The sequence below is a fragment of the Silurus aristotelis genome (genome assembly GCF_946808225.1).
Source record: "Silurus aristotelis genome assembly, chromosome: 10".
Taxonomy (NCBI): Eukaryota; Metazoa; Chordata; class Actinopteri; order Siluriformes; family Siluridae; genus Silurus; species Silurus aristotelis.
In genome coordinates, this window is record NC_139583.1 from 6,964,346 (window position 1) to 6,989,127 (window position 24,782).

The window sequence follows — 24,782 nt, forward strand, 5'->3', positions numbered from 1 at the left end:
CAGTGTGTGTGTGTGTGTGTGTGTAAGATGGGGGTCAATCACACACTGTCCACTGTGGGCTGCCCTAATTGTAGACGGAAGACCGAGTTTTGTTAAACCAAGATGAACCCATAGAGTAAGAAAAAAAGGGCATGGTACAATTCACTGTTACCAAATCTGATAGCTGTCACACTGTTTTGTGACTTTCAGGCTACAGTCCATAAAAGGATGAACATTAGGAAAAAAAAAAAACGACAGTGTCTTTAAATAGAATACCATATATAAGTTTTATATTTATGACAAAATGTTATATTCATATATCTATATACTCTTCAAATATATATATATGTATATAATTGGTAAAAATGAATAAATTATTTATGTAATTCACATCATCTAAGGGAGAGACTAGTGCAGTTGTGCACAGTTCATTTTGTCTGGGGTTTTTTTTTTCTCTCTCTCTTTTTTTCAAAGCTATGTAAATACATTGATATCCTATTCTATGTCACATTCCCTTTGGTCCCCCCAAAGGAAAAGTCTGATAATGAAAAAAAGCCACTAGTGTTGGTTTAACATTCTCCAGGTGTAATATGTCCCTCAGCCAGAAGAGGGCAGGCGGAAGGTAGAGACGACCAAGCCACACCCACTCTGCTCATCCACTACAAACATATTCAGAAAGGCAACTCAGCTTCCCTCATCCAACATCATCCCTCCTTTCTTTTGTAAAAAAAAAAATTATTAATAAAAAAGAATAAAATATGGTAGCTAGGGTTTTCCCAGTAGGCCAAGACTAGAGGAGGGTAAGAAAGAAATTTGGAAAGGTGAATGAAATGGTGCTTTTATATCTTTACGCATTCACAGCCCCGTTACAAGCTGGGTAATTGGCAGTTGATGGTGTGATGGAGGAAATATTTGGGCCAAAATGCTACTACATAAGTTGGGCTTACTTCTACAGAACCAATATCGACGAGTCATGAAATAAGAGCCAAACTGAAAATCTGGTTAAATAAACAAGAAAAACCCAAAATAAGGAACAACAACAAAAGAAATTAATAAAGAAAGAAGTAATGAGACTAGCTACAGACAGAGTGGGGTGAGGGGTCACCTTTCCAGCAGCTGCTTTAGGGCACGCTCAATGTTCATTCGATGGCCTACCCGTGTCACACCCAGCTCAGCGAAGTCTTCTTTAGTGAGGGCTGGGAGGTGTGAGCCCTCAATCTCATGCTCCTGGAAGCGCTCACGGTGCTCAACCAGATTAATACTAGCAAGCCAGTCACCCACATCGTACTTGTTCCACAGGTGCAGGGGTTTCTGGTGGAAGGGGCGCAGTGTAAGGAGTGGCGAGGGCACGCCGGGGGAGTGTCCTGGTGAGGGAGAGCGGCTCCTGGCGCTAGAGCTCCTCATGACAAAGCGCACCTCCTTTGGCTCATGAGGCAGGCTGAGGCTGGAGGATTTTAGGATAGTGGGGGCCGCGGTGGGCGAGGTAGCCAGGCCGAAACCTCGGATGGGTCCGAGTGGATCTGAACGATCTGGGGAAGCAGAGCCAGGGCTGGGTGTTCGACGGGTCATTGGGTAACGGCTGCCTGGTCGGATAGTGTATGTGGTGCCATAACTTCGCTGAGAGATGGTGTGGAGCTCTCCTAGACTGCTGAAAAGTCTGAAAGACAAAGAAGAGGGATAAAAAGAAAACGTAGCGTACCAAGTGAGGATTCTGTGAAGTTGTATAGTTCATTATCTTCTATTTTAATTTGTAGTGGCTCCTTCCTGCAGCATGCAACAACCTCCATGTATGAATCATGAGTCAAAACAGTTATTTTAAGTCAGCAACACCAAGTTAGCAGGAGACACGGTAAACGCATTAACACTGTGTTAGTGTGATGTTTCATTAATGCGTTTACCTGGAACACAAGCAAGAGTACTACAGAATCCAGAACAGAAAGTGTGAGTCACTTTAGAAATGCCAAGAAACCTGAATCCCGAGCAAAATCCAAAACCATCTTTTACCATCTCAGCGCTTTGGATTAATTGACTCGCAATAACTCAAAGGACAATTAAAAACTATTTCAGATGCTTATTAATAGGAAAAGCCTTGTCTTTTAAATGTTTACCAGTGCATGAAAAATCAGGTACCGGCATTTGTTTAACATTTTACAAGTCTAAAAGATGAATCAGTGTTACTCTTATATATTTATCTTAAATATTTAGGTGAAATCTATCTGCTTCTATGCTTTTCTACTCTAATAATTATATTAAAAGTAGAGTAAAAAAACAACAGCTCATGGGCATAAAGTAAGATGTAGAATTTATATTAATTAGATGTTATAGATGAAATGTGGGACCTGATAAAATGGTCAAAAAGAGTGAGAGTGTCCAATGAATAATGAACCAACTGGCAAGTCAGGGTAACACCTGCACATGAAATTATGTATATGCTGTATGGAAAGGTAGACAAAAGGATCTGAATTAAAATGCAATAATTAATGTTTAATTTACTCCTATTCAAGGGCCTTAAACTGAAAATATTTATTTTAAGAATATATAGATGCATGTAAATAACTATATAAAATATATGTACAATAAAAGAATATTAACAAATAAAATTCAGTTCTTTTTGTCTTTTCCGGAGACAATCGAGCAAACGTGACATGCATCAGCTGAACAGCCCACAGACCTGTCCGTCTGACTGAGGATAAAGCCTAGAAAGAATTAGAGGAAAAGCGAGAGAGCGAGAGAAAGACCAAAAGCAAAGCGAGGAAGAGTAGGAGGAGGAGGAGGGGGAAGAGGATGGCAAGCTCAGCCTTCATATTACTGAACACGCGGTCCCTAAATAAATAGAGTAAGTCTGTAACTGTCAAACAAACAAATGTGGCCCACTTCTGACTAACCACAACATGCATGTATTGTCTGCCTGTTATTACTGACCGTCCTATTGTTTGATTATAATTTCCCAGAATTCTGAACCTCAACCTATAATTCTGCCTCATGCTGAAATCTAGCTGTTTCCTCTGTTTGTCAAACGATCTTGAAGGATTAAGTGTTAAGTACAGTGTGGCAATTTATCACAACAAGAAACTAAGATATCCTTAATCACAGTGCAGTCTCAGAGGCATGAACTGAGAGTAAGTGTGAGAGTAGATACGACAATGATGTTGGATGAAGTGAGGTGAGTAGCTTGTGAGACATATGGGTGAGAAAGAAGGAGAATTCAGATTAAAAGTGGGCCGCCAATGGCTAGAGAAAAAAACAAAAACAAACGGTAGATGAGATGATGCATGCGCACTTACACAGGTGCCCGGCCCTCCGGGGCATAGCCTCAGATTCAGTTCTAGACAGAGCAGCGTGGCATGCAGAGAGAGAAAGAGAGTGAGTGAGGAGAGAGAGAGAGAGAGAGAGAGAGAGAGAGAGAGAGAGAGATAGAGGGAGAGAGAGAAAGACAAAAAGAAAGTGAGACAGAAGCAATGACAAACAAAGAGCGATTGGTTAGCATCAGTCCATGAGAGAGCAGAACCAGACAGGCACTTCACATTAAAAATGTAAACCAAATAAAAGCAATGAGACAAACCAGCAGCTGACCCTAGACTTCTCACATCCGACTGAGAATTCTGTGCTAATGGTCTGGCTAAGTGGTTTACATTACACTTTATACATGAACAAACTTTTGTTAGTGTTCGTCTAGGGCCAGGTGCCATTATGACAGAAAAAAGAAGTCGTAATAACGAATAACAAGGCATATCACACGTATGAAAGTGGCACTTTTCCCAGAGAGAAGCTCGAGCGGTGACATTAGGAGAGTTAGGAATGATTCTAAAAGAGCTACAGGTCAGAGTTTAGCAACAACCACATTTCCACTGTGAACAAGCACTGTGCTAGACATGAGTTAAAAGCAAAGAGGACTGGAACAAAGCAGTAGAAGAACAACATTGTCTATACACTGAGGAAATGACTGACTGATGCTAATGATCATGAAATGTATCTACATTTGTCTGGATCTCTGACATCACAGATGTATATTTAATTTGTACATATTATAAAAACTGATCGAAGTAACTTTTTTTTAAGCAGTGGAACGAGCATTCGAAATCAGAATGTTGATTTGTGTACTGTAAGAAACAAGGAATTTAGTCAGCGGAAGTGAGAATCACTCAGGAAAGATCAGAGGGTTATATCATACACGCCTCCAAGTGCTCTGCTACCATGTATGCACCCCACAGTGAGGGATAAAAGAGCATCTAATATCTGTACCCTTTCCCTTGTCCACTGTCCAACACAAAAGCTATGGACAGGAAGAGTGCATCACAAGTACACACTTTAATCTTGCGTACAGAATCCATACCTAATCATGACAAAAGTGCTTGTGGAGTGACCAAGAGGCAACAGAGACCTGGAGGATGTGATTACTCAAATCACAGTGTCAGCAAGGGGTTATTCCATTAATGTGAGATTAGTGGATAGGTTATTTGAAACGAGAAAAGAATAATAATGAGGTTGAATTTACCCTAGTGCCTAAAAGCTAAGGTTTAGTCTCTTCCATGTCCATGTCACATCTGTAGAAATATAAAGGGCTTCAGTTGCATTGCAGGATATTAGCAGAAACAACATAGGGTGTGCTTTTAAAAAGAAAATAAACATATTTTCCATTTCCTGAATCAGTGAATTAGTCTCTACAGTGGATGTGCTTTGGGAATGTTCTCTACAGGTCGTACACTGGTGCTCTACAGATTTGACATCTACATGCTATCACGTCTCATTAACTTACCAGCAACTGTCATGCGTGGAAACTCTGCTGAAGCTCCAAACTTTTCAGTGAAATAAAACAATTTGATATTCGATTAGGGTTTATTTTGTCCTGAGAAGCATGAGCCACCCTGTAATGTTAGCACACCATATCAAAATAAAACCCAACAACATTTGTTTGTACTGGTGTTCAACGTTTGAATTATTACAAAGGTTAAATGTCATTCTATGCAAGAGTCTTGGCATGTACAGTTACGTAAAGTAAGAATGTTTATGCTGCGTCTGATAAGGTTTAATTTTTACTATATAGTGCACTGCATAGTGTACGGCCATTTTATAGTGTTGTTCTAATTCTCTGGATCGATAAAAATGATATTCTCTGATTATTATTCTCCACAGTTCACTGTAAATCAAATGTATAACCAATGCAATAAGTATCCCAATGCACAGTGACTCATTAAACAACTCCTAACTTTTTTTTTTTTTTAGGTAACATATTAAAATTAGGTTATGTAATGACAGGTCACAGTGCTTTGTCTGCAGGAATAGATGCATAATTATTATAATATTTTTTTAATATGGCCATCCCAATTAACAGATGCTCTTAATATAGTGGTTCTCATTTCTGATCTAGACGTAAAACTGAAGATTTTGTGATTTTCTCTTCTTTAACATACTTTAATCCAATCAATCAGCTAATGAAAAAGTTAATCATGAGAGGACAGAACTGTGGCAGAGAATCACAAAATGCCACTGCAGTATAGAAGAGTTTTAACACCAGTATTTTCTTTGTTTTGTCTGGATGAGTGCTGTTAATGTCACAACAGGGATTTTGTATTTATAATAAATGTATTTATTTAAGCAGCGGTAGTTAATTAGAAACGAAAAAGGATCTGGGTGATTCTGATATGCTGACATCACTGACAGTAGTAGCTAAGGCATTATTGAATCAGAAATCATAATAATGCACAGATCTTCAACAATCAGCACAGCACTAGCCTAAAATAACATCTGTTCCTATCCGTTACAATCTTGTTAGAATTTATTTAATGTTATCCCAATGTTATTGCTTATAGTTTCAATCACATGTTACAAATACAATATTCAAATATACTTTTACAATCTGTCCCTCATGGAGGAATGGAAAATATTCCATCATCATCTCTATAAATGAGTGTGGAATGCTGTAACTCTAACAGTACCAGTGGGGGCGATATATCTAACTTTATATTTGGTTCACATTCTTGTCATACAGTAGTGTTATAAAGTACACAAACAGTAGATTGACTTTTATAAACTGACAAAGTGGAACAATTTATGTTTGTGGCATAAGGCTACAATGCATGGGAATGACCATAGAAACCACTGGATGTAGAAAAACGAGCCATTCATTTAAATAATCAATCAATCAATCAATCAATCAATCAATCAATCAATCAATCAATCAATCAATCAATCAATCAAGTTAATTGCTATTTTAAATAACTTAGTTTTGAATAAGCAAAACATGAAAAAATCCCCTGTTATTACATGCTGTATGCAAAATAATGTCTTCTGCACTATCCTGAAATAATCAAAAAATTTATCTCGTCCTTGTTTGTTATTTTGTTATATTGAGAAAGGGGAAAAAAATAATACTAAATGATCAGTGTTAATTCGAGCTCTGTATTATTAAGCCCACTACTCACCTGGCACCGGCCACAGGCGACTTGCGTCCAGGGTCAAGTGAGCCTATGAGAGGCTCTTCACCGAGTGAACATGTATCCTTGTTGAGCTGCTGCAGTCTGGAGCTAAGCTCACTTATCACAGTGGATTTGCCTTCCTCTGCGCCTGCAAGCGGACGGGGTTCTATGGGGTCCCCCCACAGCTTGGAGCGTCTATGGAAGAGGTAGCGGGGTCTTGTTGGGCCCGAGGTCCCTGTGGCAGCAGCCAGTGCTGCTGCATGCTGCTGTGAGAGCAGCTCACTATCCGAGGACTGTTTAAGCAGGGGGTCCCTGAATGTTACTGGGCCCTTGCTGAGCTGAGACTTGAGCTTTGGCTTTGGAGGCACTGGCGGCTTATCAAGGATGAAGGTCTGGCCGTCGGCATGGGACGTGTAGGTGTCAGTGGGCTCGCCACTCTCTGAGGATAGGGTGGACATGCTGGAGACAGTGGAGATGGTACTCGTGGTCTCCAAATGGTGATCGCTGGAGCTGCGAGTGTCCACCTCCTCTACTCCAGAGTCAGCAGCAGACTCTGGGCCCAGGTGGGGCTCAGATGGCTTCCCTGAGGCTGCTGGTGGGCCACTGGTGGCAGGGGCCTGTGATTCTGTAGCGGCTGTGGTTGGAGGAGCAGGACCTGGGACAGGGGATGGTTCTGAGGGAGTCACTTGCTTGACTGTTGAAGGAGTAGCAGAAGCTGCAGCTGCCTTCACTAAGAGACCATTCGCAAATTCATCTGGAGGGGGAACTACACCAATTTTGCGCAGTTCTTCCCGTGTCTCCTCATCACTAGAGGACAGCATGGCAGGTGGTAAGGTAACAGAGTAGGGCTCCACATCTTCCTCTGAGCTTCCCTGGACTAGGGTTTTATCTGATGATGGGCTAGAAGATGCCTGGTGTGTCTTATCTGAGGAAGGACTAGTGGGTGCTTGGGGGGTTGAAGGTGTGGCAGGGGTTGCAGTTGGTGTTGAGGGTGCTTCGGGGCTGGGAGACTTGGTCCGCTTGATTTCAGCTAATGTGGGCTTTGGGCTCTCTGAAATAATGCCCTTGGGTTGAGGGACGACTAGTCCTACTGCCTGCCCATTACTGGTTGCATGAACCATAATAAGGCCAGCAGTCTTATGCTGTGATGTGTCCATAATGCTTATGATCATGCTTTTCTTATCTTCTACCTTCCTATCCTCTTTCTTCTCTGTTCCCTTTTCTGTTTCTTTTCTTGTGGTTGTTGGTGTCCCCCATGAGATCTTGGTAGTTGGGGTGGATGTGTAGCTCCTTTTTTCACCCTGTGAAAAGGAATGTGACCCAACATCCCTCTCACCCTCAGCCTCTTTGGTCTGAGTGTCCATGAACAGCACCCCACCAGCAGCCTCATGCTTAGTCCTAGGCTCAGGGCTGCTAGCAGGGGATTGGCTCTGGGAAGTTAAAGCCCGTTCCCTTGCGGCCAGCGCAAGTGCCAAAGGGGAGTTGGGGTCAAGGGGTTTCCCTGTTAGTGGATGAATGAAAGTTGTGCCACTTGAAGAGGGTTGCAGTGCCAGGGCAGGTGGAGGGAGTTGACCAAGTTCACTGGTGAGCAGGCGTTCATCAACAGAATGAGATTGTGTGAGTAAGGGGGAATCCAATGGTGGGGCTGAGCTGCCTTCCATTGTGCCCACAGACAGGAAGACTGTGGATTTTCGCCGCTCCTCAAGACGCTGCTCCCTGTCCTTGACAGCACCGGCAAGTGCAGCAGCAAAATGCCCTTTGCCCTGCAATAGACCCTCAGCTTTAACTCGACTACGCTCCTGTAGCAGCTGCTGCTGGTAGTACTCTGCCCTGCTAGTGTGGTGAGCTGCCAGTCGGCCTGTGGGTGAATGTTCCCTGGAGTGGACTGAAGCCAGCGCTAGTGAGGCTCTTTCTTGGGCATCTTCCACTTGCAATTGCTTCACTAGTGGGCTCTTTCGGCGCTGGGGCTTGCTGGTTGGTGGGGTGTACAAGCCTATGCTAAACTGGCCCACATTAGCATAAGGGTTGTCGATAACACGTCCTTTGCGCTTGATTCTTTCTGGTGGGGTGGAGGCAGGGCCAGGCCTTGGGATGTCCGTAGGCTCCACAGAATGATGAGAGTCTTGCAGAAGAATCATGGAACGGGCCTTCTTCTGTCGGTCTATGTGGGCACTGTGGCGTGGGGGTTCATACAGCTCAGCGGACATGGTTTGTGGTAGGCCATGCAATCGGGGCTCTGAGCCAGGCTTAAAGCTGGAGCGGCTGGGGTCATGAACACGACTTGGAGGAGGGGGTGGGCAGAAAGGTGGAGGTGGGCCCATGTCCAGATAGTAAACAGAGGGTGGAGGAGGTGGTGCTGTCTGAGGTGGAGGAGGGATGCTGTGACTGTCTCTCAGGGTGTCTGTCATTGAGGAGCTCCGTGGAAACCTGTGCTCCGCCGCCAGGGCAGATAGCCGGTCCTCCTCAGTAGCTCCTGTACAGACATTACAACAATTGAGTTAGCAATAAATCGAAATCAATCATCAATACTAAGCTGATTAAATGTTTTCAGATTAGTGGACAAGAATGAAATGTAGAAGGATAAAAAAATAAATAAAAGAAATTTGCTAAAGGCCGAAAATTACCGAAGGACTTGGTTCTGGACATGCCTTTGGGCAACTGAATGTGAGCCTTTTCCAGTGCTGGGTGAAGAGGACCATGGAGAGCAAGACCTTGCCGCTCGAAAAGAGACTATAAATGCACACATATGTAAAAAGTTGTTACAGCAAAGTTATATAACTTATAAAAAAACAAAACAGTCTGTCATGGAAAACAGCTTAGTAGTGAGTTCGGCACGGTATCTCACACTGATTTCTGCTGGTGTAATTCGACGGCTGGTTGGTCGTTGCTTCACTGTGGCTGCTCTGTAGTCTGTCTCCACTTTCGGCCTCATTGCTGATTCCCGAGAGGCCAAGATTTCATCTAGCCTTTCTGTACAAATGCATGCACACACCCACACACACCAAAGTATAAACACATGCAGACACATATTACAGCTATTTTCATGCCAGGCAACATCATACTTATTGTTAAACATGTTAATGTTTTCTAAGCACCACTCGTTAATTGACAGCCAATCATGCAGTCATTTTCATAAAGGAGAATGAGATATAAACATCTTTAAACTGCATTTCGATTGATCGTTTCTTGAGATAGTTGTGATGACTTAAGCAGTAATGCTAAAGTAACAATGGCAGAAATATATTCGCTATCTATTCGCTCACCTCCTCGCCTCCTCCTTGCAGATGCTTAGCATGGAATACACAAAAACACTGTCTATTAAACTTGCAAAGGTGTCAGTATTTTCTGTATTGCAGTTGAGAGCGTAAATTAAATCAAACAGGTCTGATTTGCAGAGATTTGTATGTAAAAATGTTGCAGATGTAAAATACTTTTATAAAACAAATAGCTAGGTCTAGAAGAACCTAAGTAGCATGTGTAGACCAATTAAAGCATGCAAAAACAAGGAAAGCAGTGAATATCAAAGTGGAGTAACATCAGTAGTGAAGTCTCTAACTCTGTTTAGACCTTTGGCAACACACACACACACACACACACACACACACACACACACACACACACACACACACACACACATATATATAAATATATATATACATACATATATACACACACTGATACATTCATTCTTCATGCATGCTATGTTTTTATTACTTTTATATCAAGTTGTGTGAATGTGGGTGTCTTTACTTGTATGTTAGAATATGATGACAGACTGAGTGCAAAACAGCTGATGTTTTGAACAGCCCAAATGGCAGAGGGAGAGAGATGACAGTGTAGCATACAAAGAGAGAAAGATAGCGAGATGGAAAGAAAGACAGAAAGCGAAGAAATACAGATGGATACAGGTTGACATTAAAGTAAACTCCCTCCAAATGTGCACTACAGGTGTATTTATATACATGTATGTACAGTTCTATATGTATATGTATATGTGTGTGTCTTACCCAGCTCCTCAAGCTCAGCAGTCATGCTCTTGGACCTTGGTGTGAGTGTGGTGCTGGGTGCTCTCTTGGGTGGTGGTGGTGCTGTGGATGAAAGGCAGGGAGAGGATGAGGAGTAGTGGCGCATTGCCACCCACCTGTTTCCTACCTGCAACTGCCAACGCTTCTTGTGCACCTTCATCTCGCTCGGCTCGGCTAGACCTGACACCTTCTGCGGCCGTGCCACTTTATTCACACTGCGCTCTGACGCCAACTTCTTCATGTCTCGTACTCTCCCACACCCATACACACACACACACACACACACACTCACTCACTCACAAGCACACACAAAACACAGGTCACTCAGCTAGGCCCTCGTCTGAGTCTTTCTGCTGGCCGTACCATTTCCCACCTCTCTTTCTGTCACATTCCAACCACACACAGATACACTCCTCTTTTTTACATCCCTTCATTCTTCCTGCTCGTCACTCCTCTTCTCTTGTTCCTTCTTCCCTCTGGACGCTCCCATTGCCTCTCTGAGCTGAATGTGCCTTTAGCTCAATACTCATGCTGAGGCAACACTGCCAACACTGCGCTCCACACACAGCCCTAATAAGGCAAAGCTAGAGAAGACGCAGAGAACAACAAGAAAAACGAATATAAAGTTCCAGAAGAAAAGATGCCGTGGTTTCTTCAGTCCTTATTCGCTCTGAGACCACACCGAACACAGAGAGAGCAAAGGAGAGAGAAAGAAAGAGGAAAGTAGAGGTAAGAGAGAAAGAGAGAGAGAGAGAGAGAGAGAGAGAGAGAGAGAGAGAGAGCGAGAGAGCGAGAAATACCAAGGCTTGATGCAATGCTTAATTCAAACGTTCATTGTAGTAACCATGGCAACTCTGGCAGGAGCAAGGCCTGGGTTGATGCAGCTAAACTGTGAGAATCACTGCGTGTGTGTGTTTGCATTTGTGTGTGTGTGTGTGTGTGTGTGTGTGTGTGTGTGTGTGTGTGTGTATGTTTATGGTTGTAGTTGGATGAGACACAAGCAATTACAAAGAGTGAAAAGTCATTATAAATCTTAAAACTGATACGTTATATAATGTGTGTATGTTTTCTTAATAATTGGCTCCATATTCCATAAGGTACAAGACTGCATTTGCACCCAAAACTTACACAACAATATCTAAGTTTCATTTCAAGTTACATTTATATGAATATCTTATTTTGTATATATTTGCAGTAGACATTAGTCAGGTGCAGTTTAGGAGGGAATATTATTAGATTTTGCTGCAATTGTATGTATGCAAAGGAAGCACCATTACACTAATCGTTATACTAAAAAAATCATAGTACTCTCAGTAAAATCTCGATCATCCCCTGGTCAAGGTATAGTTATTGTTTTTTTTTTTTGTTCTGTGTAGCTCTACAAACACGCACAGGTCAGAGACAGGTCAGAAGTGTGTGGGAGTTGCAGAGGAAATGGTGGACGGTTTGCATGGATACAGAATAGATTATTGTGTAGATAATGGGGTGAGGACACAAAACTACAAATACATCTAATTTCAAACCGTACATTTTTTTTTTTCTTTTTCACTCTTTGATGATATAACGTTAAAGTGGACATGCTGTATTGAACGGGGGCTGTAAAAAGGAGGTGGGGGTTAATAAAAACTCAATGTTAGTAACAGTGTGTGGGTGTACATATGGATTAGGCTTGCTAAGTCATCTTGTTTGCTACAAGAGAAGACCTCATTACTCATCAATTCAAATCTCCTTTCCAACATGACACTTGTTAGGCAACACTGTCACTCCTCTGTCCTGTTCCTCTGTGTGATGCAAGTACTTTATAGAGTTTTCACAATTATGCTAACACTAAAGAAATAGGCTTATTGCAATCATGAAATCACACTTTTAATATAAGGGACTACATGTGACAAAATGAACAGAATCCAATTACTTTCATTGAGAGTGATGCAATAAAGATGAGCATGATATAACTTTATGCAAATGAGATGCAAAGTAACATGGCCTCTGCCACTGGTAAAATGACAGTGGAAAGAGAAAGTTTGAGTTAGTTTGATTATTGAGTTCAAATGAAGATTATTTAAAGCTATGCTCAGATTGTAAGTCTTCAGTTCTGATGGTCTTAATGGCCATAATTTTTAATGGTCCAGTTAACATGCATAAATGCTTCTACACCACTGTTTGTGCCCAAAACTATGTAATTCACAAAGAAGGAAGTTACTGTAAGTAATTCGTGCTTCACATTTATTTTCCCTGTAAATTTTTATCTTCAATCGTAGTTTGTTTGTCCAAATGTATCCAGAGGTGTTGCAGTTATAATGTTGTTGTATAATTGTTATTAATGACAGTAGATATGAATGTAACAGACTCAATCAAACTGTCATTGGTAATAATGGTAATATTTATGTTAGGAAATATCTACAAATAAATCAATCAACCATCCCGACCGACTGACAATATTGTATTTTATAAACTTTACAGTATATATATATGTATGTGGCAGCAGGTGCATGGACGAATGCCAGTTTGTGAGTCGGGGCGGAGGCGGGTGAAACGCGGGGTAAAAAGCACACCTGTAACTGATGAGACTAATCAGTGCATTCTGTTTCGCTATTCGGCGACGACGATAAAAAATGGAGGAACAAGAGCTAAAATTGTGTTTTGTAATACCAAAAAGACAGAAAATAATGTACTATAACACCAAAACAACTGAACTCTGTCAGCCGCTGGCGAGAGTAAGGCATTTCACAAGGCGGGAGATTTATGTATCGTGCCACATACGCTGCTATGTTTGCCTTATATGCAAAACTCCCAAGTTAATTACAATAGTTAACAAATTACATTTTTTAGTACTCCAATCAACATTGGCATGGGCAAATATGGATGCTTTATGTAAATGTATGTTTATTATTAGTGAAACCAAACTCAACATAGAGCATAAAGACATACTATTCTTGTAAATGTTTTAAAGTGGTGTTTCAAATTTTGTACATCATCAAGACACCAGATGGAACTTTTGCTATGTTTCCACATGGACGGTTTTAATTGCCGGATGTGGCCGGATTTTAATGGAGATTTGGATTCTGTGAAGTTTATTTTATTTTTTATATATATGAATGAGGAAAGGACGTTATGAATAAATGTGTGTTCCGTTGAATGTTTCAATTTTGCCTTATATTTATTTATTTATTTATTTATTTATTTATTTAATATAAATTTGTCAAACAGAAATGCTTCCTGCATTAAAATTAGTGCTGTTAAAATGAATTTTCATTAACACTGTATTAACTCGTTCATTTTGACAGCCCTATTATACAGTGCATCCGGAAAGTCTTCACTTTACTATAATAAATAAATAAATAAATAAATAAATAAATAAATAAATAAATAAATAAATAAATGTATTACTTTCCTCAAAATTCAAAGTTTGTTTGAAATCAAATTTATAAAAAAATCACATATACATAAGTCTTCACAGCCTTTGCTCAATACTTTGTTGACGCACCTTTGGCATCAATTAGAGCCTCAAGTCTTTTTGAGTTACATGCTACAAGCTGGACACACCTATTTATGTGCAGTTACTTCCATTCTCTTTTGCAAAACCTCTCAAGCTCCATCAAGTTGGATGGGAAGAGTCGGTGCACAGCCATTTTCATATCTCTCCAAAGATGTTCAATTAGGTTCAAGTCTGGGCTCTGGCTGGGCCACTCAAAGACAATCACAGAGTCGTCTAATAGCCACTCCTTTGTTATCTTGACTGTGTGCTTATGGTCATTGTCCTGTTGAAATATGAACTGTCGCCCCAGTCTGAGGTCCAGAGCGCTCTGGAGCAGGTGTTAATCAAGGATGTCTCTGTACAAGCTGCATTAATCTTTCCCTTGATCCTGACTGGTCTCCCAGTTCTGCCTCTGAAAAATATCTCCACAGAATGATGCTGCCACCAACATTCTTTACTGCAGGGATGGTATTGGCCAGGTGACTGGTTTCCTTCACACATGATGCTTGGCATTCAGGCCAAAGAGTTCAATCTTTGATTCACATGGTCTGAGAGTCTTTAAGGTGCCTTTTGGCAAACTCCATGTGGACTGTCATGTGCCTATTACTGAGGAGTGGCTTCTGTCTGTTCACTTTACCATATAGGCCTAATTGATGGAGTTCTGCAGAGATAGATGTTTTTCTGGAAGGTTCTTCTCTTTCCAGAGAAATGCTGGAGCTCTTTCAGAGTGACAATCGGGTTCTTGGTCACCTCCCTGACTAAGGGACTTGGTTCTCCCCCGATCGCTCAGTTTGGCAGGAGGGCCTGCTCTTGGAAGGGACCTTGTGGGTCCAAACTTCTTCAGTTTACGGATTATAGAGGCCATTGTGCTGATTGGGACCTTCAATGCTGAAGAAACTCTGCTGTGCCTTTCCCTGGCTCAACAAAATCCTTGTGCTCATGGCTCAAAGACTGTAAATACTTGTGCACCTGTAATCTTTTTTGTTTATTATTTTTTTTATAAATTTGCAAAGATTTTAAATAAACAATTTTCATGTTGTCATTATGGGGTATTGTTTGTAGAATTCTGAGGAAAAGAATGAATTGAGGAGAAGAAACAACTTTTTGGACTTTTCGGACAACTTTCAGTCAAGGTCCCTCATATGAAACTGTTCTAAGTGTTTTATTTGGGTGGCTTTTAACCACAGTATGCATAAAGCATGTAACAATGCGTGAGTATACAATCAAATACAAGTATTTTAATTTACTTTTATACACTGTCTGTTAAAGATAACATTGTAAGTAATGTATAGTGTGCTTCTGCATACATCGACCCTCATGCACATGAAGACGCTCACTAGATTATCTGGGTGCTATCAGGGAAACAAAGGCATCTAGCAGTACACTTGAGTCAGGACTGCCTGATAGTCAGTAAACAATAGTGATTTGGGTGTTAAAAACTGTTGTATGAGGTCTCCATATGGGTGCATGTACTCACATTACCACACGTCCTAAACAGTCTTATTCAGTGCATTAACATGTACAGCAGCTGTGAGTCTCACCTTTTTTTCTGACCACGTCCTCAGTTTCTGGTTTGCGTGTCACTGACACCACTTTCATCAGCAGATTGCTCCCACCTTGTCTGATAAGGGACACCACCTGCTTATGGCCCACCTTCACTACGTTCACACCGTTCACCTGCAACACCCAGATAAATGTGCTCAACGTCTTCTCCATTTTCTTCTTCAGGGAATTCTCCATTTTCTGTCAGCTGTCATGGCTCATTGATCAAGTGTCTTCTTATGCTTGATGTGTTTATACGATAAGAAGTATTATAATCAAACCCTTACCTCAATGAGGAAGTCACCTGTCCTTAGCCCTGCCCTCCAGGCCACGCCCTCCACGTCAACAGACTCCAGGTATTGCAGTGCAGGGAAGGCAGGTGTGGGGGTAAACTCTTCAATAGGTGTCTCTGCTACAAACATACACATAGAGAAGGTATTAAATGCTAGTTCAGTTGCTGCACTCTTAACATATCTATTGTATACACACATTACACTTGTGTTGCTATAGCAATGATCCTGATGTTTGGGGCACTGTTGAGGCTTGGTACAGCCAGCGTATGTTAAGTATAATTAGGATGGGAAAGTCTGAGGCAACAGTTAGCTGAAAGAAAAAAGGAGAGAGGGAGAGCATGGAAAACATGACACCATGTGTGTAACAGATGGCTTTGGGAACTCATACCACCTACCCATGATGATGCCACTGCAAAGACGGGGCACACACCTCTACACTCACATACACTCTCAGCCCCTGTTGGTTGTTTTATTCTAAGAGGTATGACTACTACAGTGCCTCACAGGGTACACTGCAGGAGATCTTCAGGACATCTGGTGTGTCCTTCTTTCACATTTATACATGTTTGTAAATGTGAAAGAAGGACACACCAGATGTCACATTTATACATGTTTGTAAAGCAAAGTCATCATCAGACTCCTCTTCAAATGGCTTCTTGCCTAAGTCTGATCTATAAACCTTTTATAGCAAACAAATGTGACTTTTCAGTGTAGCCCTGACTAACCTACTCTTTTTCGTCCACTACTTTAAGAACCTCTGTATGAATCAATGCATAAAATCATGCAGATACAGAATTAAAGCATCAGTTGATGCTCATATCAAACACGGGAATGGGCTGGTTTGAATCTTTTCTGGTAATATCTGTTATGTTCTGTTGTCTAAGAACAGGAATTATTTACAAAGCATACTCGAATTTTATTATAAATTTGTACTTAAAAAAAAAAAAAAAATCTCATGCACGTACTTTCAACTGACCAAACATTTCTCTGCTCTGCCCATTATTTAACTAATTTGCAAATAAAAATGGCTCAACTTAGAGTCTGAAATCAATGTTTTATTAAAAGTGAAGTCAATAGCAAAAACAAACCTGTATCTAAAAACCTCAATGTAAAGATTGTCACATGTAGTACAATTACAACACTTTCTCCTCTGCATATGTACAACCAGCTGGTTGCACAATCTTAGTAAAACTTCTTTTCAATTAATTCAGTAGTAATATATGATCATAAATTCCAAAATCAGAGGATCCTAAACAGTTATCTCCTCAGTACTTGATTTGTCAAGTCCCCAGAAAGGCCTTAGGCAGCTATTATTTACTATTAATTATATCAAATGTCTTGTTAAATTTATTAATTTTTTTTTTTGTCAACAACAAATTCAGTGCAGAAGGCTGACCTAGATATTTGTAATTTACATATTTCAATTTTTAAACCAATATGTATTTAAATTATTTAAAGACTTTACATAACTTATAATTTTGTTGTTATGGAGATGAGCAAAGCAATTTACATACTACATAAATATTTATTTTTCCAGAATTGTATGCTCTAATTTTTACAGCACACTTCCACGACCACCAGGAAAAATCCGCACAACAGCTATTTCACACACATTTCAAATCAAATTCTTAATTTATATATTAGTAGGTGGACCTGTACACACAATCATGTAAATGTTTTCTATATGAGGCCACAGGTGTTTCAACATAAAGTGGTAAGTGAGTATATACTGTAATACACATGAACCAAGGCGGTACACCTTCATACACCTAACCTGAAGATGTTTATTTGTCAAAAACAGTCACAGAAAGCTGGTTATCAGAGATTAAAAAGAATTTTGTAAAATGCTAATGGTCAGAATAAATTCAGTGTTGTTTCATATGTTAAAAATGTTATTCCTCATAGCTAAAAAAAGTCACCCTCATCTCCTGTGCTCCTGTGCAGTGCCGTCTTGTGAGAGGAACGGCAGTTATTTTTCACAATTCCTCCTGTGGGAATCAGGTCTCATGGGTCTTAGAGACTTTCTATCAAATCCCACCATGTGAAAGTGTAAAGAAATCTGTCGCTGTTCTATGAAAACTCACAACTTCCTATAATTAAATACATTTGATTCTATTTCCATGTTACCAGCAGAATCTTGAAAATCATACACTGTAGTAATGTACATTTAGATCGGACAGTGTCAGGTTTCATTATTTCAGAGCGGCAAAACAAAAACAAATTAACGTCTTGTTATACGGGAGCTTGCATGAACGCAAGCTGACGACGCCACAGCCATGTGTCACCAGAAGTATAGAAAGTGAAATTTGCTGTGCTCTTTGAATGGGAAGGATGGTACACTCTCTCTGCCCTGACAATCAGATTGGTACAAGCTACAATCACAAGCTACAATGAGCTGATGAATAGGAAATTGGAAGAAAGTCGCATATTGGCAAATGCTGTGTCAGCAAAAACTAAAACTAGGTATGGATACAGTATTTAGGGATATTCTCTCTGTTATAATCTTATAAAAACTGTGAAAAAAATTCACCTGCATACATACAAAGACACAAACAGCCAATGCATCAGCAAGACTGAAACTAAAAATCATTGCTTGTTCAATTGAATGCCATGGTTAGGTCACCCTGAGTGGGACACTAATCCATCATAAACCATCATGGGTTTGTGAGGAACAATCATATGAAGGACAATCACACAGATATCTACACTACTTTACACTACACTACACTACTACTCTGCCATCGTACTATTAGAAACTAAAAAAGAAATTCAAATATCAGCATGTCCCTCTAAAACATGTACTAGAAATAAATTTTCATTTTCACATTCATTTTATGACAGTGTTATTCAGCCTAGCAAAAACCTGAGGACTGGTTTAATGAATGTAGATTTTGGTCACGCTTACCTTTTGCTCCCCGTAGGACAAAGCCAAAACCTTCGTTCTCTTTCTTCTGCAGCATGGCATCTTTCTCCTCAATTATGTAATCACTGGCAAGGAAAGAGGATGGCATTTAGATCATAACTGAACACCATTACTGCACAGCACAACCCCAGGTACTGTCCAAAATTTAAGAAGAAAAAACACAACCTCCCTCCCCCTCCACTCTTCTGCTGATGAGCAAATCAGGATAAAAGCTTTTTTAGAGAGAAAGACAATATGATGAAAAAATCTTTCATAATTTTTAGACCCACTGCACTACTTCACAGCAGGCTCCATAACCACATTAAGAGATTGGACAAAATGCTAATATCATCCTTTCTATACTATTAAAAACAAGAGATGAAATATTAAAGCAGTCTTTCCTGTCAGATCCTTCATTCCATTGCATGCAAGTTGCCTTACTGTACTGGTGTACATGTATATATACCTCAGTATACAGTATAGTACAGTATATATATCAATTAGGCATAACATTAGGACCCCCTGCCTAATACTGTGTTGGTGCCCCTTTTGTTGCTAAAACAATTCTGACCTGTGGAGGATTAACGGCATAAACTTCTTCAACAATTTAAGTTACACAGATTGTATTTGCTGTTACAACATCAAGTGTATAGTTTGAGACTCTACCATGATACTGGTGTATATACCAATCAGGCATACCATGACCAATATTGTGTACGGACTATAAAGCGCACCCATATTTAAGCTGCACCCACTGAATTTGACAAATATTAAAATTTTTAACATAAATAAGCCGCACCTGTGTGTCTACACTAATAAACTTTACACAGGCTTTAACGAAAGACACGTTACACACGGTGTAACGGGTGAAATATGTTGCGCTTCCTTTAGGAGCAGAGCAGTATTTTGGGAATAGCCTGGCACTGCATTCTTCTGGTATTACTGCGTGTGTGTAAGACTGAGGATTATGTCCTTATTATTTTCTGATGCTCCTTTCTAAGTTTCTTTGACTGACTCATAACGCTGTTGCCAAGAAAAATAAAAAAGTACGAGTTTTGGAAACCTGTCTGTGCTTATATGATTTCTGTTGCAACTGGAGTTAGTGAGCTCTCCCTTCACCCAGACTCAACGCGTTACAACGGCTTGTATCTGAACGGTAAACGACCAAGAAAGTCATTGTTCACTGTCTTCCTCCTTCCTTTCACAACTATTTCTTTCGGGAGTTTATCTTTTGGCATCGTCGTGGTTTCAAAATCACCCGGTGAAAGCTTTTCTCCCGAAGCCGTGTAGCTCAGAACACAGGTGAGGTGCGTTTTGTCGTTTCCGTTTAGAAATTTCATTGGTCTAATGTTATGTCGCTCAGTTTTTTGGCTTGAAGTTTGTAAAACTGGGAAAAACCTTGGAAAAAATCATAAATTAGCCGCTTCGTTGTTTAAGCCGTGGGGTTCAAAGCGTAGGAAAAAGTAGCGAAAAATATGGTAGTTACATACATTGCCTTGTGCATCTTTTTGGTTAAATCAACACAGATATATAAGGACCAGCCAAACACCAACTATCTTGTCATGTATTCCGATCATTATAGGGACATTTGGTCGGGATAAAAGCCTGCAGACATACTCACAGAGCCCAGACCTTTATACTCCATCAGCAGCCATCTGTTTGGTTGTACAAAGATGACTAGAGTTGGATACATTAGTGTACACAGCCAAGGCAGATCTGTTTTTAGATCACTCACTCAGATGAGCATAGACTCATGGAACAAACATGACCAACATCTCGCATCACACAAATAATCATGTAATGTACCATGTTTTCCTAAATTAAAGACTGTATGAGCAAATGGTGATGTTCAAACAGAAACTCTACTTTAGTATCATACAGATTTTATTGCACTAATTATAATCATGATATGGTGGCTAATGCTAAAGGTCCTGTTTGCTCAGAAATTTTTTTTTAAGAAAAAGCATGCAGCCTGTAGTGACAGACCATAAGAAAATAGGGATTTTACATATTACCACCTCCTGTATACTGCCTTAATCCACATCATATATCATATTACCCTGTTTTAATGACAGCTTGTCCCTGGTGGTCTAGTGGTTAGGATGCGGTGCTCTCACCGCTGTGGCCCGGGTTCGATTCCTGGTCAGGGAACCAACCCCAGCCACTTTCAGTGCCGGTCCCAAGCCCGGATAAATGGGGAGGGTTGCGTTAGGAAGGGCATCCAGTGTAAAAACATGTGCCAAATCAAACCTGCGGATGATCCGCTGTGGCGACTCCTAATGGGAGAAGCCGAAAGAAAGTTTTTAATGACAGCTTACATGCACTTGTTCTTTTCTGAAAAATTGACTTTTCTTGCTGTTAATTGGAAGCATTTCTGACAAAACCTTAACACTGTGTCTTCAAGTCGTGGCACAGAGCGACTGCTGAATAAGGTGCACTGATCACAACTTGACTACTACCTTTGTTATGGATAATTATAATAACTCTCTCCCTCTGCCTCTCTCACGGTGTTCATCACTGATGCATAAGAAATGACAAGAACATAATTGGGCAGTGAAGAATCAATTAGATCAATTACAGATGATTCCATTGCATTAGTGCCCCGGGGTAACACAAGTGAGGCTGATGCATTGCAGGAGTCCAGATTATACTTACATACTGAAATGAGCTGCAGTTTACGTTCACATCGCAGAGGCGTTTTACAGCGAAATCCTCGCCAGAAAGCATTGATTAGAGGCAGTGTGCATTTCATTTAATATTACTGAATGTCAATAGGGTTCAATTGATTCCGACTTATTTTCACATGATCCTGGAAAGTGTAGTTCCATACAACAATACTTTAGGGGAAAAAAAAACATAATTTGGCTACGGATGACTTGTTAGCGTAGAGATATTATCACAACGCTGTTTTTCATTTTACACGTATTATTAGCTGGAATATATTTTGGGTAATGTTTAACACAGGGGACTGTGCTGTTTAAATGACAAAAAAGTGCCTAAGAGAAGGAAAATAATAAATTTACTCTCTAGGCTTTTTAAATGGATAAGTGGTTTATATTTGTTTTATTAGTTTTTATATTTGCTTATATTAATGAAAATATACATTTTACTTGAAATTTATTTCTGAGTGAATTCCAGGACCCTGTGGTGTACAAATAGGCATTGCATGGGTTCAGGAGTCCAGGGACAGACAATATTTCTTCATTTATTACATGTTATGCCTGTCATCAAATTGGAAATTGGGGCAATCTGTCTATCTTTTATAATGTTTCAATTCTCAGTATATCATTCTGACGTCTCAGGCCTTTAACACCCCTTACAGTAAGAGTTCCCTGGACATTGGTCACATTGGCACAGTCCATTACCCATGAAGAATGATGGATCACGGTTATATACTGTATTTCTCCTTAGTTTCAGAAAGCCCACAGAGGAAAAAGCTAAACAGGTGCCTTGACTTATTACATTTATCTTGATATTCATGGCATATCAGTGTTATTTATTTTTATTGTTGTAATTTCTTTTGTAAAAGTATGCTGCTTTTGTCCATTCATCCACAAGTCAAAGTTTCAAATTAAAATTTTCTCATGCTCATTACCAAAACAAAACAGAGCATTGGCATGAATGTGACATTACTTCATACAGAAAAGAGCTCATGCTGTGCATTACCAATATCAAGGTAAGTGTTTTAAATTAATCTACTACTGCAAACATCAAATGTATACAAGCAAATATCCAGACCATCTATTTTGGTATTGATTACTTAAATCGTCATTATTTTGCTGTGCAAACAACAAACAAAAAAATCACACAGTAATCCCCTACATACAGCTGCAATGTACTATATACTAGTAACTAATAAACTCTTCAATTTAGGGCTGCAACAACTATTTGATGATAATTGATAATGAAATGCATTGTCAACGAATGCCATTATCAATCAGTTGGGCTGCTCAAGTTACAGTTTAGCGTGACAGTAAGATACACAGCCGCTTGCGAATTAGCGGAGAGTACAGGGTCAACTAGAGCAGGAAAAAACATGCATCCCAGTTAAACAAGTCATAGGAGCATTTTATATTAAACGCCACAAAGAAGAATGTAACCTGCAAGTTATGCAAAGCAGTGCTTGTGTGGGATAGAAGTACCACCGTGATGCTTGAGAACATGGGAAAAAAAAAAAACTGGTGTCATGGGTGAAGGCAAAACATCAGCACGTTAAGAAAAAACTGTATAATTATCATCATGTAAAAATGGTATAGTTTGATGAAGGGATTTTCAGTGAATGTTTATGTATTTGTACACCAATGTATTTTTTTTTATATTTTTTTTTTAAATCTAGCCTGTTTGCTCGCTGCGTTTCTCTGTTCCATTCTCTTTTTATAGCATTTGTCTACTACAACAGTAATTAACATCATAGTCCACGGAGACTCCTGTCTGACCTCGTCCGTCAACCTGTCCATCACAACTGCAAACAGGAAAGAGCTCAGAGCCGATCCTTGATGCAGTCCAACCTTCACCTTGAACCAGTCTGTCATTCCTACTTCACACTTCACTGCTGTCACACTGTCCTCATACATGTCCTGCACTTCCTTCACATACTTCTGTGCCACACCTGACTTCCTCATACAATACCACAACTCCTCTCTCTGCACCCTGTCATATGCTTCCTCTAACCCCCCCCCAAAATAATTTCAATTTATGCATATATTATTTAAATATTGTACAACATTAAGTTAAGTATATATTTTAGATGCTTATATTTTCACAATTGATCAAAATGTCTGTGTATTTTTTTTTACTAAAATTGTCAAAACAATGTTGTATTATATTTTATAAATAAAATGCCATCTGCAATTAGCATTAAAAAGAATACAAATGTTGATTTACACAAATTGCTTACTCAAATACTGCTTTTTTTTTTTTTTTTTTTTTACAGAAAGAAACAACGCAGCATGAGTCAGTTTGTTCAAAGAAGAAAACCCGCATGGACTCAATTTTTGAAAATGTCAAAATTACAGATGGTTCAACTAAATACGTGTCTTTTGTTTTTTTTTAAAGAACACTTTTGTTAATTATCCTTTCGATTAATCGGAATTGAACGGGGGGTGTGTGTTTGGACTGGGGTTTGCATGAACACATCAACAATGATCAAACTATTATAAATTGACATTCAGCGCCACCCAGATGAGGACGGGTTCACTTTTGAGTCTGGTTCCTCTCAAGGCTTCTTCCGCATACCATCTCAGGGAGTTTTTCTTTGCCACAGTCACCATTACTCGCTCATTAGGGATAAACTTACAATTATAACAAACAAACTTTTAGACACTAAACTTATACATTCTTTTGTACAACTTTATCTCTGTAAAGCTGCTCTAAAACAATGTCCATTGTTAAAAGCACTCTACAATTAAAAATTCATTTAATTTAAATCAAAACTACAAAACCAGTGTACATGCAAACAAAAGTAGTCTCCATTCTGTTACCAAACACATACATTATAAATACTGCATAAAGAATTACTCAGTACAGTATACTGTACATCAGTATGTATAATTACCCAACACTCAAACCTCACTTATTATAATGAATGTCTATGGGTAGCTGTTGAAGCCATCAAGTAAGGAATAAAACACTTTGGGTTGTGCTCAGAAATGAATGAATATGAATCCACACCGAAGTCATGTAATATCACCTAATGAAAGTGAATTATTTCCACATCCCGAGGTGCTTTATAGCACAGCAATTTGTACAAGATTGCAAAATTACAAATGATCTTATTTAATAAATAGCCTGCCATTGCTGTAATCATTTAACATTTGATGTTATTAAATGTCTAGAAAACACATATTTTTGTTATCGCTTACATTATAGCAGCTGTAAACCATAGAGTTACAACCTAACTAGTCTAGTTGGATTGTAGTTAAAATGGTACTTATTGATTTGGTTGCCGGTAATTGAGGTGATGTCATAAAGGTTTTCTGTGATTGTACTAAACAGGTACTGGACTGAGGTCAGTAAGGTGAATCTCCAGTAAATCTTAAAAAAACTAATTTAAAATACATATTTTATAAGGATATAGATGTTGTATGTATCTTATGGCTACAATTAGCCGAAGAGTTTTGTTGTTCTTGTTTCTGAGAGTTTGATCAATTG

The 24,782-nt window shown here is 39.6% G+C and overlaps 1 protein-coding gene across 9 annotated transcripts in view; it reads right to left on the reverse strand.

Moving 5' to 3' along the window:
• Positions 1-704: 704 nt before the first annotated feature.
• Positions 705-24,782, reverse strand: part of shank3a (SH3 and multiple ankyrin repeat domains 3a) — a 272,211-nt gene continuing 248,133 nt past the window's right edge. For 5 of the 9 annotated variants that reach the window (XM_083551732.1, XM_083551731.1, XM_083551733.1 and 2 more), the window contains 9 exons: positions 18,636-18,718; positions 15,725-15,849; positions 15,437-15,572; positions 10,403-10,483; positions 9,659-9,682; positions 9,241-9,365; positions 9,020-9,125; positions 6,402-8,868; positions 705-1,636 (listed from right to left, as the gene is read on the reverse strand). In XM_083551732.1, the coding sequence (XP_083407858.1) occupies positions 1,081-1,636; positions 6,402-8,868; positions 9,020-9,125; positions 9,241-9,365; positions 9,659-9,682; positions 10,403-10,483; positions 15,437-15,572; positions 15,725-15,849; positions 18,636-18,718 (3,703 nt within the window). In that variant the 3' untranslated portion in view covers positions 705-1,080. Of the gene's footprint in view, positions 1,637-3,263; positions 3,305-4,474; positions 4,524-4,735; positions 4,776-6,401; positions 8,869-9,019; positions 9,126-9,240; positions 9,366-9,658; positions 9,683-10,402; positions 10,484-15,436; positions 15,573-15,724; positions 15,850-18,635; positions 18,719-24,782 lie in introns of all 9 variants that reach the window. The other 4 variants (XR_014535303.1, XR_014535302.1, XR_014535304.1 and 1 more) reach the window with 4 other exon arrangements.